This window comes from Ricinus communis, chromosome 1, assembly GCF_019578655.1.
Source record: "Ricinus communis isolate WT05 ecotype wild-type chromosome 1, ASM1957865v1, whole genome shotgun sequence".
Taxonomy (NCBI): domain Eukaryota; kingdom Viridiplantae; phylum Streptophyta; class Magnoliopsida; order Malpighiales; family Euphorbiaceae; genus Ricinus; species Ricinus communis.
This window is the reverse complement of record NC_063256.1, coordinates 30,186,867-30,207,083: the sequence shown is the minus strand read 5'-3', so window position 1 is coordinate 30,207,083 and position 20,217 is coordinate 30,186,867. Positions and strand designations below refer to the sequence as shown.

General features: G+C 32.1%; 1 protein-coding gene across 3 annotated transcripts; it reads right to left on the bottom strand.

The window, feature by feature from the left end:
- Positions 1-5,897: 5,897 nt before the first annotated feature.
- On the bottom strand, positions 5,898-12,812 carry LOC8276833. 3 transcript variants are annotated; one of them, XM_002515603.4, is made up of 8 exons: positions 12,336-12,811; positions 12,000-12,131; positions 10,538-10,661; positions 8,844-9,289; positions 8,437-8,513; positions 8,191-8,326; positions 6,733-6,936; positions 5,898-6,192 (listed from the first exon to the last, which is right to left on the bottom strand). In XM_002515603.4, exons 1-8 carry the CDS (start codon positions 12,726-12,728, stop codon positions 6,133-6,135), a joined length of 1,572 nt encoding a protein of 523 aa, XP_002515649.1. In that variant the 5' UTR covers positions 12,729-12,811; the 3' UTR covers positions 5,898-6,132. The 3 variants fall into 3 exon arrangements, with proteins under 3 accessions (XP_002515649.1, XP_048235758.1, XP_015572679.1); XM_048379801.1 differs by lacking the exon at positions 5,898-6,192 and adding an exon at positions 6,199-6,389 and having other exon boundaries at positions 12,336-12,812; XM_015717193.3 differs by lacking the exon at positions 5,898-6,192 and having other exon boundaries at positions 6,772-6,907; positions 12,336-12,812.
- Positions 12,813-20,217: the final 7,405 nt, after the last annotated feature.

Here is a 20,217-nt window from a genome sequence, read left to right as displayed (position 1 = left end):
AAGATGGTGAAGGAAAAAGGCTCCAAAAGATGCCGAAGGATTTGAAAAGTTCTAGAATAGATTGAAGTGACTTAAGAACTTTGAAACCGAGACCAAGGACCTTGAAGTCTTAAAATGAAAACCTGAAACCCTGTGAACCTTAAAATAGAACTCCATGACCATGCAAACCTTAAACCGGGGCTTAAAACCCTAAACCGAGATAAACAAAACCCTAAAGCCCTTGAGAAACCATATTATGCCACGTGGGCTTAGCAAGGACCCACATGGGCTAAGACTTGAGTTAAGCCCGCGTGGGCTAAGCAAAGCCCATATGGAGTAAGGCTAAGCCCACTTGGACTAGGCGAATATCTTAATGAACTAAGGCTCCGAAAGACAATCATTATGGAAATATGAACCTATGAGGCATATTCCCTCCTCGGAACACATGCATTCATCTCAAACATTCCCCAAAACCCTAAAGTTCATCCTTTAACATTAAATATACCTAACCAATCAAAATACAGCAACAAAAACTCCTTAAAAAAAATCCCATATTTGTTTATACATTTCTGCACCCAAAAACCATAACAAGCAGTTATTTTTAGAAAAACAAGAAAAAGGAAAAAAGCTACAATAACACTATGGACGGTGGTTTCGAGCGTGCATCCAAGTGTCTTTAACAACTATGGCACTGCAAGGTTTTTCAACCTAATGGAGGACACGCTAACCAGTAATAGAGATTAGCGAGGAGAAAGGGAGTTACCACCCGGGTAATTCTCTAGGACACTTTTACTAATGGAATGATATTTTACATTCCATAAGTTTTGCCATATCCAAAATGGATCTGGAAGCTAACTTCCTCATATATGTATCCCTATTTTTAATTTATTGTTTAACGGGTTATTCCCTATAAACATAACATTTATAATTCTACAATTAATAACTACAACATGTGAGGTCCACTTAAGTCTAGCCTATTTTAGTTAGGCCCAATCCCATGTTTGTTATGTTAGTCTAGTTTTACTATTCAATTATGCATGAAGCCCTCCTAGTCAAGCCCAATTATGGATTATGCTTTGATTACCAGGTTTTTCACCTAAGTGTACTATCATTTGCATGCCAAGGCCCAATTAAGTCTTCCTACTCTAAGTGAGTCTATTGATTAATCTTAAACATAGTAAGAGCTCACTAAGTCTAAATGGGTTTAATTTAGATCCAAATACTAAATAGTTAACCTAATGGATTATAATTTACATATAAAGCCCGATTTTAAACTATGGTTATGTGATCAGTTTTAATTTGCAATCAATCATCAAATATTTGCCATTCATTCACCTAAATAAGCAAAACTAAAGCAAAAATATAGACAATATTTAAACCTAAATTATTACAACCCTTCCTACAACTAATAAGCTTAAAAAACATCTAATCTAAGTCCAAAAACTTTGAGACAAGAAAATTGTGAGAAAAACTGTCAAAGATGACATCATAGAGCCAATCGGCTCAAAGCACAGCCAGTCAGCTCTAGGGTTCCTGACTAGGCCGAATTTGCTTAATTTTAAGCTATACTCCCATTTTCTCAAGGTTCATGCATAAAGAAAACATATAAACAATTAATATACATGCAATAATATAAAAATAAATTAACTTTAAGACAAAGAAACTCACATTAATTAAATAGCCTACTTATAGTAAATAAAACTTTTTAAGATTATCAGTTTTAAACCCTGAAAATATAACATGATAAAACATACAAAATCATGTTAAAACCCTCGATTAAATCATATAAAACATAGAAGAACATTCAAAACAATCATATATAAACCCTAGCATTTTCTAGTAACATGAAATCATAAAAAGGTAAAGAAGATACTAGTGATGCTGGTTTCGGAACCCTCAAATTGTCACCGTTTTATGCAGATCCTTAAGTCACAGGTGATGAGGAGAAGGTAAAGTCAATTATAAGGTAGGAATCCAGAGTGTTTTAAAATTTATTTGTTTATTTGGTCTTTGAAAGTGTGTAATGCCTCTAAAAATACTTATGTGGTTCTCTATCAATTGCCCAAAACAATGTTCTTAATTGCTGAGAATACTCCAATCTATTTATAAAGGAAAAATAATAAAAACAAATTACTTTTAGATGACTATAAATTAGTCATAATTATTATAATACAAAAATCACTTTATAGTGTCAAGTCAAGTAAAAAGTGATAATAATTGAAAATTGAAACAAGGGAATTTTCTAAAAAATTAGGAATAATGGGTAAATTTATTTGTAAATACTTCAAAATCAATTGTAAAAAAAAAATATAAACATGTAATCAAATAACATTTTTAAATTATATTATATTAATAAAAATAAATTAATAATATCATAAAACATCAAGTATTACACCATATCATATTAAGGAAAAATAATTAAACTAAAAAAACAAATAGTTGTGACATAATGAAAAGAAATAAAGTTTAATTTGGCCACTAACCTTGTCATTCAAGTTTAATTTAGTCATTTTTCAGATTTACAAATGTTTTAGTCAATTCTTTTTATATTTAGCTCAAAGTAACTATATTTCGGAAAAGAATGAGATAGTGAGGTCCATCTCTCTTAAAAATGAGAAATAATTAAAAAAAATATTATTATATTTAAAAACTATTTTATAATTTTAATATAATTAGACAATAAATAGCTATTACCACCATTATTCTTGCCCAAACCACTCTCACCTCCACCGCCTCATCGCCCACCACCACTACCGTAGCCATCTTCTTCACCGTCAACACTAGAAAAAAATAATAAGAACACTGACAAGTAGCAATTTATTATGTTTTATTTAAATATTAATAATATATATATATATTAATTTAAATAATTTAGTTATCATATAAAAGATTACTATTTTTTCTTCCACTTAATTTCTAGAGAATATGTAACTCACTCTCATTTTTGTAAAAATATGACTAATTTAAACTAAATATGTAAAAATTTGAACTAAAATATCCATAAATTTAAGAAAAGCTAATTGAATCTTAACAACAAGGTCAGTGGCCAAATTGGACTTTATTCCTAATGAAAACTAAAGAAATAAAATCATCATATATATAAGAATAATTCTATTCAAGTGGCGAAATTGTAATAAATATACATATATATATATATATATATATATATATATATATATATATATATATATATAATATTTATTTATAAAATTAGTGTAAGCATTCATTTTCCGAATCTAGATATCAAGAATTATGGAAAATCCAATGATGAAAGTTGTTGTTCTTCCTAAGTCTCACGGCGTTGAGGAAAGTCAAGATCCCAATTAGGGTTACAAGTAATTGAGACAAAATATTATTTTTCGAAATCAAATTGGCTAGATTAATTAGAATAGTCAGTTTTGGGTTCAAAATCAATTAAATTGCCAAGTAAAGAGATTGAATTGCAAAATTTCAAAAATTTGCCAACCAAGAGCCAATCGGCTTTATATACAGCCGATAGGCTCAATATAGAGCCGGCCAACTCTGTACAGTGCCGGTTGGCCCAAAACTTGATTTTTTCCATCATTTTTTAATATTTTTCGATTTTAAATGTTAATAATTGTCAAAATAAACTTTCTAAAAGGATATTATTGATAATTATCTAGCTTTAAGATTATCTTTTAATTAAATAGATTTTCATCTATAATTATTCTAATTATTTAAAAAGTCTATATTTATCGATCAAAAGGGTTTTGATAAATCCATTTAATTATCAATAATTCTTTTGAATTATCGATCATTAAAGGGATGATTGTCTTGGCCTTTATGGTTTCTCCATCTTCTCTATAAATAGAAAAGACGGATCGACAATTCCTGACAAAAAACTATTGGTAAGTTGGTGAACGTACTCTGATTTTGAAAAAAGCAAACACAAACCCATCAAATACTTTAGATTCCTATCTATCTTTAGATCAACCTCTTCCTCTATTCATGAGACTCAAGTCTTTGGATCAGCATCTTTTTCTACTCTTGAGACTCCAGGATCTGCATAATATGATGACAACTTGAGGGTTCCTAAAACTCAATCATCTCATCATATATTTCTTTCTTCTTTAATGATTTTGTTTGTGTTTTAGTGACATGTTTAAGATCTGCTCATATTATTTTAATATCTAGATTAAGATCTATATGTTTAAGGATATGAATCTAATAACCTAAATTATAATCAGTTAGATTTGCATGTTAGGTTAAGTTATCAAATGATTTTCCATGTTTAAGATAAAGACAATCAAATATGTCGTTCTCAATTAAGCATGATTTTAGAAAAGTTTCTTTTTATCTAATGAATTTGCTAATCTTTATTTCATGTCTAGTATGTCTAAGATTTATCAAATTCTTTTATTTTTATTATTTATGCATATTAATTAACCTTGCATGATAATTCACTGAATTTCACATCAGTTTTGGTTTAAGTTATAGTAGTTTTTGCTGAAATATATGTTTTATCACATTTGAACCTAAATCCCTCATTTTACCATTTGATTGTTTATTTGGTCAATTCTAATTCATTACTAATTGATTTTCGCTTGTTTTTACACATACGAGCATTTTTTAGAGCATTTTTAGACTCAATTTCGCTAAAACACCTGATTGCCAAAAAGGATTGTTTTGTTGCTTGATAAAGCCACAGAACCGATCAGTTCTACCCTAGTGATGATTGACACTTCATCCTACACTCTCCCATTTTGCACAGTTTCAATAGCTTTCACCTCTTTCGACCGTTTTAACTAGCTTTTGTTGCATTTCTTTTTAAGTTTTTGGAAATATAATTTTATTATTTTGTTATTTTTTGTTGCTTTTTGATTTTGTATGTTTGTAATCTATAAAATATGGATAAATAAATACTTGATCTGATTACTAACTAAAAACAATTCACATAGACTTAAGCTTAAAATTGGATCTTGGCATTAAACTTATAGTCCATTAGGTTAAAAGATGGTAAATTGAGCCTAATCGTAAAACCTAACTAAACCTATATGGACTTTGTCATGTCTATTAATAAATTGACTCACTTAGACTTACGAAATTAAATTTTAGCATGCAAGATGTAGCTAATTTAGAATTAAAAGTCAGTAAACTTGGACTTAATAAATAAAATTAGACTAGACTAAGTGGATCATTTTTTCATGCAATTGAGCAACTAACTAAGATAATTAATAAAAAGAGAATTATGTCAAACTTAATAAAATGGGCTACAACTAGGCGTACATGTCACGTTGTATTATTAATGTGTAGAAATCATATGCCAAATTTATAAGGAAACGGCTATTAATTAATAAAATTAACGGTTAGAACACACAATTAAAGAAGTTGGTTTCTCATTCCATCTCTTAATATTACAATATTTCCTTAAAGAATCTAATTAAGTTACTCAATGAGAAGAAATGTTCTCGTGATTTACCTGGATGGCAAGTCCCTTTTTCCACGTTAATTTCTGTAACTAGTTAGCATGTTCCAAATTAAATTAAAAACTCTTACAATATCGTAGTCACTAAAGATATTTAGGTGGGCACTTGAAACCACCGTCCACAATTAATATTTACATTTAAACAAAGTCTATCATTATACAAATATTTAGAAAGTATTATAGAGATTTAATAAATCTATTTATTAATTTATTAAAGAAATTAGTATGCCAAACTTTAATTTGTTAGTTTTTTCACTTTCAATTACCTAAAGAATAATCAATCAAATTTATTTAAATACGTATTGGCATGGTGTCCTGTCAAAAATTGAACTCTTACATCCGTATGAAATGTTTAAAATCAAAATACCATTTATATATTTTCGGCATAATACATTCTTAAACACCTAAATTTTAATTATTTAATTATATTTAACACTTTAACTTTTAATATGATTTAACAAACGCTTAAATATTACTTTTAAAATCTCTTAAACACCTGAATTTTATTAATGATAACATTAAAACACCTATATATATTACACATAGACAAATTAAATGAAATACATGTCAAAAGGTGTTTAAATATCATAAAAAATACAAGCTAAGGAGTATGTTAGATTAAAGTGATCCAATGGTCAAAACTCAAGTCTCTTGGCCTACATTTTCCCATACAATTACTGTACAAAGCACCAATCTATCCTTAAAAGTTACTCGTTCAACTTGCAGATGTCAATGAACTTCTGAACTGCATTCTGGTATTGAGTTCCCTGTGACATTTATATGCACATTAGTCAATTTCATGTCTGCAAAGCTTGCTACTCATCATCCATACATGCATTTGTTTTCTGCCCAAATGTCCTCAAGGGACTTCAAGATCTACCTGTCCACAAAATTATACTTCTCTTTTTCTTTGATAATGGAAACTTGAACTACTCCTTGGAAGTGATGCAATCCTCAGTTGCTCCTATAGTTATCATGATTAATTGCTACAAGAATGAGCCAGCTAACCAAAAAAAAAGGGTCCATCAAGAATTACAGTAACTTGATTCTTTAATTCCATCCGTGCAACGCAGGCAAAGTAGGCATCACTTCTAAGCCTACTATCTCATGCAAGAAAATGGCCCTACTACGCTCCTCTCTTGGACAGCAGCCTAAGACTTGATGCATGACCTAATAAGTGTGCTAAAATCTACCACCTGTGTCCTTGATGAATTGTATTATGTCTAAAGTTCGATACGTGGAAGTGATGCACTCATCTGTAAAAGCGAGTAAGAAAAATAAAAGAGAACCAAGTTGAAAAACACTACCTCCCAGTAAAGTTGGTTGCAATCCATGCACTGCCAGAACTCTAAATTTTTGTTAAACAAGCAGTCTGGTATTTTCTGAAAGCCCTTTGCAGCTTCAACAGCCTCTTCTGTTGACAGTGGCTTTTGAATAAACCTCCCATTGCATTTGGTGCACCTTGACATCAGCTGATCCTCACTAATTTGTAATTTAAAAGTTTCAATTACCTGAAACTTGTTTGGTTTTAGAAGTCTAGAGCTATTGTTTATTCTCCTAATCAGCACAATGCCATAAATTAACATAAACTCCATTTCAACCTCTAAAATACTGCTACATCATCTTCATTCTCAAGAATAAATTCATAGAAGGTAGACCAATCATGCTCCTTTCAAAATAAAATGTTAAAAAGCATTGGGCACACGTAAACAAGTCATGCCAATAATCCTAATCCATGAAACAAAATTCCTGACCATTAACCTACTCTATCCAGCAGCAACCGAGCAGACCACAAGGGAGAAAAAGAAAAAGAAAAAAGAAAAATTATTTTACAAAAGGAAGAATGACATGCCGTACTGATTTTTGTTAACAGCCATCAGCATTAACAAAGAAAAGACACTTCCCATATTATAAGTGCTGCATGCTTGCAATATATTTTGCAGTATACTCATCTCAACATTTTCTTTTTCAACTATAGTCGTCTGAATATTTATGTTTTGAAATGTAGTCATCTCAGCCATGTTAGTATTTCTTATGATCAATCACAAAATGCAAAATAATTGACCTTCTTACTGAGTTTTTACATCACATATTTCCATCCGAAAATCTGCTTGCAATTACAGTTGTAAGAATGAATCAAGCTTCCGCTCATTAAAAATTAAAATACTCATTTAGTTACATACCAAACTAAGCTTGAATGCATATTTAAAATTGAATGTTTTAATTTAAAAAGTTTGAAAAGTTCTATACTCAACTCAAGACGTTCGATCTAGAAATTTATCTTTGAATATGCTTTAATAATATATAACTGAACAGGATAATTCATTGCATATTTTCTGGAACATTGCTGCTTAATAACACATACTAGTAAATAAATTTCAAACCTGGCAATTGTTAGAGAGAAATTTACTTGAGAAAAATCAAAGTTTTTAAAAACATAAAGTCAAAATCCTACGTTATTACTTGAATAATTATGCTCATGTTTGTTTGAAAAAATAATGACCCAAACTTGAACAGGTTTCTGAGCTGAAAACTGATTTCAAACAACATGCGGATGCCTTCTTCCTTTATTTATTTTATTTTTTTAATGTATATTATTGAATTTTCCTCTATTTTTTTCACTATTTTCTTCTTTCATTCTACTTTTTTCACCATTTCCTTCTTTCATTGCTTCTGTAAATCCCATTAGTTTGAACAGTTTGGAGCTCAACCTCAGCTTAATTATAGTCCTAACTGCATTCATATGTGTTGATATATACAAATACCTCAAGAAGTTGTTCATTTTTAAGAAGACTCTTCACTCTGTATATTTGATTCTTTATCAAGTACTGGAATCTCAATAACTTTGCATCTCGCGTCAAAAGCACTCTATGCTCCTTCCTTGCTTGATCTATTAATTCTCTGAATAGAATAAATAAGAGAAATGAACAAAGACTCACTTCTCATGACTAAAGAATTTATAAACTTCATAAGTGATTGCAGAATAACACAAAGAAATATCTTCACATTACCTGGATTCAGGCTTTTTTGAATATGGAATTGCTGCGTCTATCCCCACACATCGTAAATGTTTTGCCAAGCCTTCAACCTGAGAAGATAATTGGTGAGCCTCTCATTTCCATTGTAAACAAAGTTTTACAGATTCACATAAATATGCAATGGAACTCAGAGAAATGGGTTATTAGAACAATCTGCATAAGAGCAGAATAAAAGGGAAAATTTCATAATGGACCAACATATCCTTTTCTAAATGATAATTTAAACCTAACACCCACGACATTCAATGATTTACACTGCAACTGATGTCAATGAAATGGAACATTACATGTAATACAATTTTTTAACATCTAGCACGACTTGTTTAAAAGTTTCAATTCTATATGGAAATAAAATAGAAAGCAGAAAAAAAAATGCTCACCATAACATCACACAGGAACTTGGGGCATCCATCACCACCTAAGGAAAAATCCCAAGGTGGGGGGCCTTGCCAGTCACAGATGTTGCCTAATAGCTTTTCTCTGCAAGTCACAATTGAAGACCGTTTCTTCCCTTTCTTTCTAAAGGCTTTTGGTTTCCTGTCAGATTCTCCCAATACAATTTTTTCACCAAATCTTCTTACTATATTCAAGAGTAATTCATCCATAGGCAGAGTATTGATGGATGATGTTATTGAAACTACTCTCTCACCCCTGGCTATTCTGTGAGAATCCTCAGACGCAACAGTAGCTTGGATGATGTTCAATGCTTCAGAAAACCTGGTCCTGATAAGTGCATCACCAGCATCAAACCTTTCAAGAATTTCTTTCAACCCATGACTAATTATATTGGAAGATTGCAGTTCCATCACATTATTATAAAATTCCCCTGCAGTTAAAATACAATAGACTTTCACATCCAGCTCAAATAACATTTTAGCCTAATAAAGTATCAACTGAAAACAACCCATCAAGAATCTCCATGGATTTGCTGATAAAACTTACGCTTTTTAGCAGAAATACTCAAAATTGGATTGTATTTATTACTTCTATGCACAACAAATGCAAGGGAAAGTACATAAACTACAGTGCACAGCACCAGAATCTTGTTTATGAACATCGCATGTTGTAAAATAATAATCAAAAATTGCTTTAACTCCTGTTGTTCTCATCTGTTACAACTTTTCTCTTCATCAATTTAGTCACAGTTGTTTTGGTAGTAAACTAATATGTGTTTGCATACATTAGACGTATAACTGTGTTAGTGCGTTTATTTCCAGATAGATTATCTTGCTTCCAGTAATCTAGCCAGTGATGTTCATTAGCCACCAGAAACATTAATCACTTGAGAAGCATCTCTAGCAACAAGACATGTTGATTTTCAAGTCTGATGTCCATTGACTAACTTAAATTATTATTTCATCAAATTTAGCTTAACAATCAAAGATGATAGGGTACCTGTCCATTACATGCTATTTGCATTAGATCATAAATCAATTGGAACTGAATAATGCCTTTCCTCAAACATTTAGAAATGGCCCATTGCAGATCCTGCTACATAAAAAATTCCCGGTGCTTGTTACTTTTTGGTAATAAAATTCCCGGTGCTTGTTACTTTTTGGTAATTATGATTGGACTTTCCTAAGACTCAGGACATGATGGAACACTTGTGACTATAGTAGCTCTTTTGAGAGCACGAATCAGATTTGTGGAAAGAGCTCTGAAATTAAATTAATTCCCAGCAAAAAAAGACCTGAATGATGCTACAACTAAAGCACCAATGAGTGCATCGATGAGCATGTAAGGACATAATGTCCTTCAAGCTTTTCCAGTAAGTCAAAGATTGGTTTGAGAAGCATGTTCCAAGGTGCCAACAAAATCATATTTATACATCTATGAATATCTGAACAATAAATGTTGGTTCAACAGAAAGATTATTCCATTGTGACCTGAAGGTATTGTAAACCATGAAAACAGACTCATTGCAACACAAGGTGAAGACTAAATAAATTTAAACCCTACCTAGAGCTGGAAAATGCAAGATGTACCACATGCTAGGATAGCCTTCTACATGTATTAACCATGAATTTGAATCGGTTCTGCAACTAACGAGTATAAATTTTCAAGCACCACAAACCTTCTTTAGAAACATTGGCTCGAAAGACATTAAAAATTTCAAGCAAGCAGTGGGCATCAATTGCTGCATATGCTTTTTGCTCTTCTGTAAGAGGACGATGTGACCAATCACTGCATTGAAGTTCCTAAGGAAAAATATAGATTAAGTTAACTTACTGTAATAAATTGCAATATTGCAACTAAATCTTCCAGGAACTACAGAAATGATAACTCTAAGAAGCTTCCAGAATGGATTGAAACTTTCTTTGGCTGGAGGGAAGTGAGGAGCAGAAAAGAAAGGAAAGGAAATTTATCTTATCTCCTTTGTTTGGGTATTAAAAAGGAAAAGAAAGGAAGGGAAATTAGATTTCCCAAATTCACTTAAAAAAGCCTCTTCTTTTTCCTCTCATTTTGGAAGGAAATCAAGAGAAATGTAAAAAATAGATTCAATGAAACTTAAATTTATTTAATCCTTTTCGTAATAAAAAGAAAAAAGCATAAAAGAAAACCCTGTGGTTTTTAATTTTCGACTTTTTGTATCTTGTTTTTTTCACGGCAGTTTAAAGTATTTGATTTTCACCGTAAGCATTTTAAGGTATTCATTTAGCCATTTAACAAATCCCTGCCCCTAAAAGATTTTCACATAGAATTTCGTAAAACTCATTCATCTTAGTTTTGTATATTAATCATGAGCTTATACTGCTATATATAACTAGTTGTAGGCCTGTACATATGCGTGATATTTAAAAGCCATAGAAGTTTTAGAGATCCAAAGTATTCATTATGCAATGCTTTCGCTTAATACTTTTACAGTTGCTGATGTAAAGTCTGTTCAATTACACCTATAAACACCTTAAGGTTAAATTCTATGATGAAGGTTCCTTAACAAAGTACTAACTACTACACTTGTTACTATTTCTTTCAGTTTTCCCCTCAGAAGTGAGAAACAACTATCCTCAACCAATAATCCTATTGTATAAGCAATATCCAAAGATGAAAGATATACACCAAAACACTTATAAAAGGTGGCATTTAAAGCAACAATGCCCAAACAAGTGGCTTGTGCCACAAAAATTGTGGGAAGATTGCTACTCACAATCTTGGAGCAATGCTAAACTGTCAGGTTTAACCAGATCCGGTGGTTTAAAGCTTAAACTGTTCAGTCCTTTAGCCAAAATATAATATTGTTTTCTAGATTTAGAAATGGCAGCTGACTATATCTTATTTCTTTAATCATCCTCAAAAGGCAAACATTTTATCCAGAGTGTGTTCCTCAAGCACATCTAAATTGATGAAAGCTTCAAGATAAACATCCAGAAGTCTTTCTTTTTTTTTTTTCCTTTTAATTACAAATCCTCAATATTCTCACGACTTGAGTGGACAGCAACTGCACATGGAAAAATCACATAGCAGCCTAAATTCTCAAGTGAATATATATATATATATATATATTTGATATAAAACTTAGGCATTGAAAGCCAAACCTTTGAAAGAGATATCCCCAAGACTTCATTGCAAATTGTGGCCAAACTCTTCGTCTCTTTCGGTATCTTCCTTCCTCGTTGCTTGTGTTGCAGAAAATGGTATATGCTAGTAATATCCAAATATGGTTCCACCTATTCACCAATTGTTTATCAATTAGAAATGCAACACATAATGATTAACTTGAAATTCTTGCAGTGATTGAATTCTAAAATCGTAATAAGAGGACATAGGCATAATAACTTATAATCATTTCCTTGCTTTATAAGCAATTGGGTCAATGACGAAACAGCAAAAAGCAATGAATTCATAGCTATAACAGAAAAGTCTGCACTTACCTTGTGAAACCCAGGATCACAACCTTGTGAGCAGAAAGTTGAAGACAAGTAAACTAAATCTTGTTTAAATCTAAATCCCAATTTCAATATATCAGGAGAGGCAAAAACCTCTTTGAGTAATTTCCATATTGAAGATAGCCGAATTAGGGACAAGTCAAGCAGAAAAACAAGTGACTCGGCCGAGTCTGAGCCGAATTGAGGTCTGAGTTGGCAAGCGAGTTGAAGAAGAGCGACGGTGGGGAATGTGGATTGGTGACCTCGAACGGGCTTCCACTCTGCGTCAAGCCCGATGATGGAAGAACGAGTCAGAGACTCAGTCAGATGAGTGAACTCGGGCGAGTTAGTTGTTGTGACTAGGTGGATTGTTAGTGGATTTTGATCTGAGGGATCCATAGGTAGAAAGAAAAAAAGATTACTCTGTTGGGTGTTATGCACATTTTAATTCCAGGCTCGTGGACTTTCGGCCCTTTCTCGTCAAAATAATAGCAGCAGAAAGACTTTATTCATGGGGTGATATCGCTTTGGAAAGGGCCCAGTTAAGTCGGATTTGACACAGAAATTCAAATTTCCAAACAACAAATTACACGATTTACTTTTTATTTTGAAAAATATCTTTTTTTACTGTAGATTTTAGTTTTATACATTTATATTTATAGTTGTGAGCACGAGGTTTTTAGGCTTCGCTGCAAGTGAATGCAATTCTATTATTATCTCAAGGAATCATTTTTTGTACTCTATTCATTTTGAAAAGAATTATTCGATTGATAGTCCTAAAGGCTCATAATAGTTGTGTGATTATTGAAAAAGTAGAAGTGCCACTTGAAATATTAGAAAATATAAGAAGAGTTAAGAATGCCAGTTTTGTATTCCTTATAGAGAATTTAAGATTCTCTCTTTCTAATATCAAAAATTTTGAATCAAAAAATTATATATAAATAACGAAGGCGTTAGACGTCTTTATTCGCCTAGCCTCCACTAAAGTAAATGAATTTTTGATACCAATAGTCTAATCCTTTCTATTCATTTTATTTAAAACAAATAAATTTTTATCTTATTAAGACATATGAAGTGAGCAAGTAAATCTAACCTACAAAAGTTAACTCTAAAAGCAAGTAATTTGGAACCTTAGAGCAAGCCCTCATTTTACGAATCTAGATATCGAGGAAATTACGAAATCAAATTGGGCTAAATATTACTTTTTCAAATCAAATTGGACTAAATTGATAAAAAAAATTCTTACTCAAAATCAGACAAATTGCTAAGTACATGGACTAAATCATAAGAATTCCGAAATTAAGCAAACCTAGAACCAATCCGCTATATATAGTACCGATTAGCCTAAAACTCAAACTTTTACATTGTTTTTCGGTGTTTTTCAATTTTAAACATGATAATCATTAAAATATACTTTCTATAAGGTTTTTATTGATAATTACCTAGCTTTTAATTATTTTTTATATTTAAATGAATGTTTGTTAATAATTATTCCAAATATTTTAAAAACTGTATTTATCGATTAAAAAATAATTTTGATAAATCTCTTTAATTATCAATAATTCTTTGAAATTATCTATATGATTATCCTCGCTTCCTCTATAAATAGAAAATGAAACTCTAGGCCAAAGGGTTGGCAATTCCTAGCAGACAGAACAATCAATAAGATTTTTTGGCAAGTATTAAGATTACATCAACCCTAAAATACTCTAGCTTCTCACCCAATCTTTTGATCAACCTCCTCCTCTACTCCTGAGACTTGAGGATCTGCTTAATACGGTGACAACCTGAGGGTTTTCAAAAACTCAATCATCTCATCATTACTCTCTTTCTTTCTTTTTTGTGATTCTTCTATTTATTTAGAAACATGTTCAAGAGTGGTTTTTACTAATTTTATTAAGATCTAGATCTAGATATTAGGATTTTAAATATGATTACTATTTTGATATTAAATCTGCTTTTTGCCATGTTTCTTGTTAGAACTACGATTACATTCTAAGATTATCATTCTTTCAAGATTTTGATTAAGTTGCCATGTTAGTTTGATTATCTATTGAAATCCGCTCGTGTGTTATTTGCATGTTGTTCATCTGTTTAAAACCTAATGGTATTGTTTTTGCCATTGAAATTAATGAATCTACTTATTTTGCTTTGTTTTTTTAATATATTACCTTTTTGTATTTTTATGCATGTATATTAATTACATGGATCATCTGGAGTTTCTGTATGATTAAAGGATCAGATGGACCTAAGATTCAACCTTAGAGTGGATCGGCTCTGCTAAACAGCCGATTGGTTGTTCATCCCCCAATTGTTCGGTTTCGACAATTTTTGACAGTTTTTCGCTTGATGATCGGATTTTGCCAGTTTTTTCCTATTTCACTCATTATTTCATTATTTATTTTTGCTTTTTGGGATGTAATTTTGTTATTTTTCTTTTGTTTTGCTTTTCATAGTTTTGTATATCTGTAACCTTATAGGCAGTAGTTTTGGGCACACACCCAAGTGCCTTAGCGACTACGATATTGTAAAGGCTTTTCAACCTAATTGGAAACACGTTAACTAGTCACAGAGACTTGTATGGAGAAAGGGAGTCACCACTTGGGTAAGTCAATGTGACACTTTTACTTCTTACGTGGCATAAGTAGATTTCATACGAAGCATCGACACATCCAGAGATGGATCCAGAAATCAACTTCCTTATTTGTGTATTCCTACCTTGAATTTTAGTAGTTAATAATCTATTCCCTAAAAATACAACATAATATTTTCTACACATAAGCAATACAACATGTTAGGTCCACCTAATTCTAGCCCGTTTTATTTATTAAGCTCAAGTTTACCATCCTTTAATCCTAAATGGGCTACTTTTTATATGAAGCCTGTTTCAATTTTCTAAGTCTAAATGGATCAATTTATTAATTAAGCATGGCAAAGCTTATCTAAGTATAATTGGATTTTATGATTATACCCAATTATCATCTTATTAACTTAATGAACTATAAGTTTTATGCCAAAATCAAATTTTAAAAGCCCTAAGTCTATGAGTTATTTTTAGTTAATAATCAAGTAAGCAAATATTTGTTTACTATTCCTAGATTACAAATAAAGAAAGCAAAAAAAGCATAGAGAAAAATAAAAATTACATGCCAAAAATAAAAATAGGCAAAAACTAATAAAAAAATTAATAAATGTAGAAACTAGCAAAATCTGATCATCATGCGAAGATCCGGTGAAAATTGACAAAATTGGGCAACTTAGGAATGAACAATCGATTGGTTACGTCATAGAGCCAATTGGCTCTACGTGTAGTGGATTGATTGTTCATAAAGCCGATCGGCTCTAGAGTTGATTCTAGGTCGATTTGCATAAATAGATGTTTTAAACTCCCTAATAAATGATGTACATGTATAAAAACACAAAATAATGATAATATGTATGTAAAACATAATAAATAAGTAAATAAGCTAATTTCTAGGTTAAAACAACATCAATGGATTTTGAACTAGTGAATAATAAGTAATTGGCTCAAAAGCAAATCTAGATTGATATTCAACTAAATATGGCGATTTAATTAAACTTATAAAGAGCAACGAGTTTCCAATCCTAATCATGTTATTCTAATAAGAATTATGGCAAAGACCTAGATCTAACATACAATCTCATTACAGTTATCATATTTAGAATCCTAACATGTGGAGCTAATGAAAATAACTTTGGTCTCGCAAAGCATTACAAATTTGAATATAATCATGTGAAACATACAATTAATATTAAGTTCAAAACCCTAAGTGATAAGTCACAAATAGTTATATTTATCGTGTTGAATTTCCTTGCAATTTGGTTGAATAATGTACTTAATTATGGAAATTATGTTTATTCTGACTTAGGTGATGCAATATCAAGGATGGAGCAAAATCCAGCCTAAAGACATGTTTTAAGTCATCATTATCAGAAACCAAGTCTTTTGGAGGAAGTGCAAAAATCTGCACAGAAGATCACTGTCGACAAGGCGTGACCACTCCTTGACCCATAAGCTCAGAAATCATGCGAAGACTCATCGGGCGTGACCACGCCTTGCACCCCATGTTCTTAAAAGATGCTAAGGAGAGCTTCGAAATTTTCAGAGTTTTCATTGTGGTGGACCTATCCCTAGTTAATCTCCTCTATTTTTGGAAGTGTTGGATTAATAGAACTTTCTTCCATGTATTTAGGGTTTTAATTTATTTAGATCACTTTTAATCTTATCCTTTCTTGTAGGGATAAGATTAAATAGGAAGCTTATTTCTTTTTGATAAGGATTCTATTAGGGTTTAGGGTTTTACTTCCTATATAAGGACGGCTAGATACTTTGAGCAAAGGCATTCAGATTCAGATTCAAATTGATATTCATGTTCTTATTTCTTCTTCTACTCTCTACAATTCTTGTGAATTCTTACTCCACCATGAGTGGCTAAGTTTTCTAGTTTCTAATTCAAGAGTGAATAAATTCCAATTGTGATTTTGTGAGGCTTTGAGCTTAACATAATTCTTCTTTAATTCAAGTATTCTTTATTTCTTGTTCTTATTATTTATGAATTATTGATATTGATTGAACTGACGACTCAACTTTGATATTGATTTTTCTATTGCTAAACTTTGAGTTTGTGATCCGTGAATTGTCATGAACGATTGACACAAGTAGCAAGGAGGCCGGCTCATGTGTGTGTGATTACGGCTTATTCGAATTACATAGCTTGCATGATAGGCTCTAGGAAATAAAGGAACAAGGTTATTTCAATTGCGATTATCTCAATTAAATTAATGTTGGTTTAGTCATTCTGATTATTCTTAATGCTATCATTAAGTTGATATGGAACGCTATCGTGCCCAGTTGACTAATGGTAAGTTTTGATTTGGATGTTGGGTTCGAGTCAATTATATTAGGAGAATTATACTTGTTGCGACTTTTTCGAATAAGTAGACTAAGTACTTGAATAGAAGAATTAATATTTTAGCCTATGATCATGATTACAATTGGATGGAATTAGTACTCTTGAATTGGAAATTTGTTAAGATTGATTTTTATTTACTATTCAGCCTTCATTATTTTCTGGTTATTTATAATTTTGATTCAAACATTCAAAAACCCCCCTTTTATTTTACTTTGAGAAGCTATCCACATTGGTTCCCTTGGGATTCGACCTGGTTTCACTATTTCTACAAGTTAGTTTAGGAAAATCAGTAATTTATTTTGAAGGGCTTCGACAACCCGTTCAAATTTGGCGTCGTTGCCGGGGATCGAACCCTAAACCAAATTTTAATTCAAAATCAACTGCAATATTAGGAAATGTAATGCATAAAGGTTGTTGATTTAAATCCGGTGCAGCTAGCTCTTTGAGAGTTCTGTTCGCCATATTTTCTGTAACTTCTTAAAAAATAGATGCGTCGCCAATAGCTATATCTATTTCCTCTATGAGACAATTTTTTCTTTGCTTAGTCTCCTTTCTTAATTGGCGCGCCGTCTTCTCAATTTTAGGATTAAACTGCAAATCAATATCTTGAGAAGAAAAGTCATGTCATCTATTATGCTTCCAGGACGTTAAATTCCGCACAATGCAACTACTCCATGACAGAAAAGGAGCTTTTATCAATTGTCTTTGCTTTAGATAAATTTCGATCTTATGTGCTTGGTTCTAAAGTTATTGTGTATTCTGATCATGCAGCTTTGAAGTATCTTTTAGCAAAGAAAGAATCAAAACCAAGGCTAATTCGGTGGATTTTGCTTCTTCAAGAATTTCACTTAAACATCAAAGATAGAAAAGGAGTGGAAAATTCTGTTGCAGACCATTTGAGTAGGTTGATAAGGGAAGAAGATGACCTACCCTTCAATGACAATTTTCCTGATGAACATTTGTTCCAACTCAAAGGTATGATTCCTTGGTACGCAGACATGGTAAATTACTTAGTCACAAGAAATCTACCTTATTGTCTTAGTAAGTCTAGGAAGGCAAAGATAAAGAGTGAATCTAAGTATTATGTTTGGGATGAACCCTTCTTATGGAAATTTTGTTCCGATAAAGTGATTAGGAGATGTGTGCCTGAAAATGAATTCCAATCTATTTTAACCTTTAACCATGATTATGCATGTGGCGGACACTTTAGACCTAGACGGACTGCGAGAAAAATCTTAGATTGTGGTTTATATTGGGAAACTTTGTTTAAAGATGCATATCAATTTTGCAAAAGTTGTGAGAAATGTCAAAAAGTAGGAGCACTAACTCGAAAGAATGAAATGCCTCAAGTTCCGATTCTCATCTGTGAAATATTTTATGTGTGGGGGATCGATTTTATGGGTCCTCTACCCTCTTCTTGTGGTTTTTCATATATACTTTTGGCGGTAGATTATGTATCAAAATGGGTGGAAGCTAAAGCCACCAGAACTGATGATTCTCAAATTGTTGTAGGTTTTATCAAGGCTAACATCTTTAATAGGTTTGGAATTCCAAGAGCTATCGTCAGTGACCAGGGAACTCATTTTTGCAATAGATCGGTTGCATCTTTGATGAAGAAGTATGGAGTAAATCATAGGACAGCCACCACATATCATCCTCAAACCAATGGACAAGCCGAAGTTTCCAATAGAGAAGTCAAATCCATCTTGGAAAAAACGGTGAATCCAGGAAGAAAGGACTGGAGCCTTCATTTAGATGATGCTCTTTGGGCATACCGCACAGCTTATAAAACTCCCATAGGAATGTCCCCTTATCGGTTAGTCTTCGGAAAAGCATGTCACTTACCGGTAGAAATTGAGCATAAGGCCTATTGGGCAGTTCGGCAATGCAACATGAACATGGATAAAGCAGGAATGTCAAGGCTACTACAATTGCAAGAATTAGAGGAGTTGCGATTAGATGCATATGAGAATTCGAGAATTTACAAAGAGAAGTCCAAATTACTCCACGACAATACTCTTATAAGGAAACAATTTAAGATTGGTCAAAAAGTATTGTTATATAATTCTCGATTAAAGCTTATGCCTGGTAAGTTTCGTTCTCGATGGCTCGGTCCATTTGTTGTTACTAATGTGTTTCCCTATGGTGCAGTGGAAATTAGAAGCTTGGATTTGAACAAAATTTTCAAAGTAAATGGTCATAGATTGAAAATATTCCAAGATGGCGAAATAATTCCATGTCTCGATAATTTTCCCCTGGATTACCCCACTTACCCAGACGACTAAGACGTTCCATCACTCCGTCAAGCAAAAAGACGTTAAACAATTGCGCTATTGGGAGGCAACCCAAATACTTTCTTTATTTTTATTATTATTATTATTATTTTTATTTCACTTAGTTTATTTTTTTTTTAGTTTTTAGTTTTTAATTTAAAAAAAAAAAAATTACAGAAGCTCGCTTCTTACAAGGCGTGACCACGCCTTGTTCCAAGCTGTCTTCTGTTTTGTTTTGAAAAACTGCACCAAAAAAAATACAGAAGCTCGGTTCTTACAAGGCGTGACCACGCCTTGTTCCAAGCTGTCTTTTGTTTTGTTTTGCAAAACTGCATAAAAAATTACAGAAGCTCGGTTCCTACAAGGCATGACCACGCCTTGTTCCAAGCTGTCTTCTGCCCCCTTTTTTTTTTTTTAAAAAAAAAGAAAAAAAAAACAGTGCGAAGAGTCCCCAACAAGTTGTATTGCTTCCCTTTATTTTCTTTTCTTCTTTTGTGCAGCAAAACAACGACTACCCACAAACCGATCATGGTACGCCTGAAGACCACCGCCTGAAAGAGAACCTCCACTCACCGACGAAGTAAAGCAACTTCCGGCGACACGACTGCAGCTCCTCAAACAAAACATAGCGCAGCAGACTAGCCTTTAGACACGACCGCCGTTCCTCAACCAAATCACGAC

Bases quoted from the DNA above. Each gene is read 5' to 3' on its own strand.
- LOC8276833 (XM_048379801.1), bottom strand. From the start codon at position 12,728: ATGGATCCCTCAGATCAAAATCCACTAACAATCCACCTAGTCACAACA. The intron at 12,132-12,335 runs GTAAGTGCAGAC...ATTGGTGAATAG, and splicing joins GTGATCCTGGGTTTCACAAG to GTGGAACCATATTTGGATAT. The intron at 8,327-8,436 runs GTAATGTGAAGA...TATTCTATTCAG, and splicing joins TCAAAAAAGCCTGAATCCAG to AGAATTAATAGATCAAGCAA.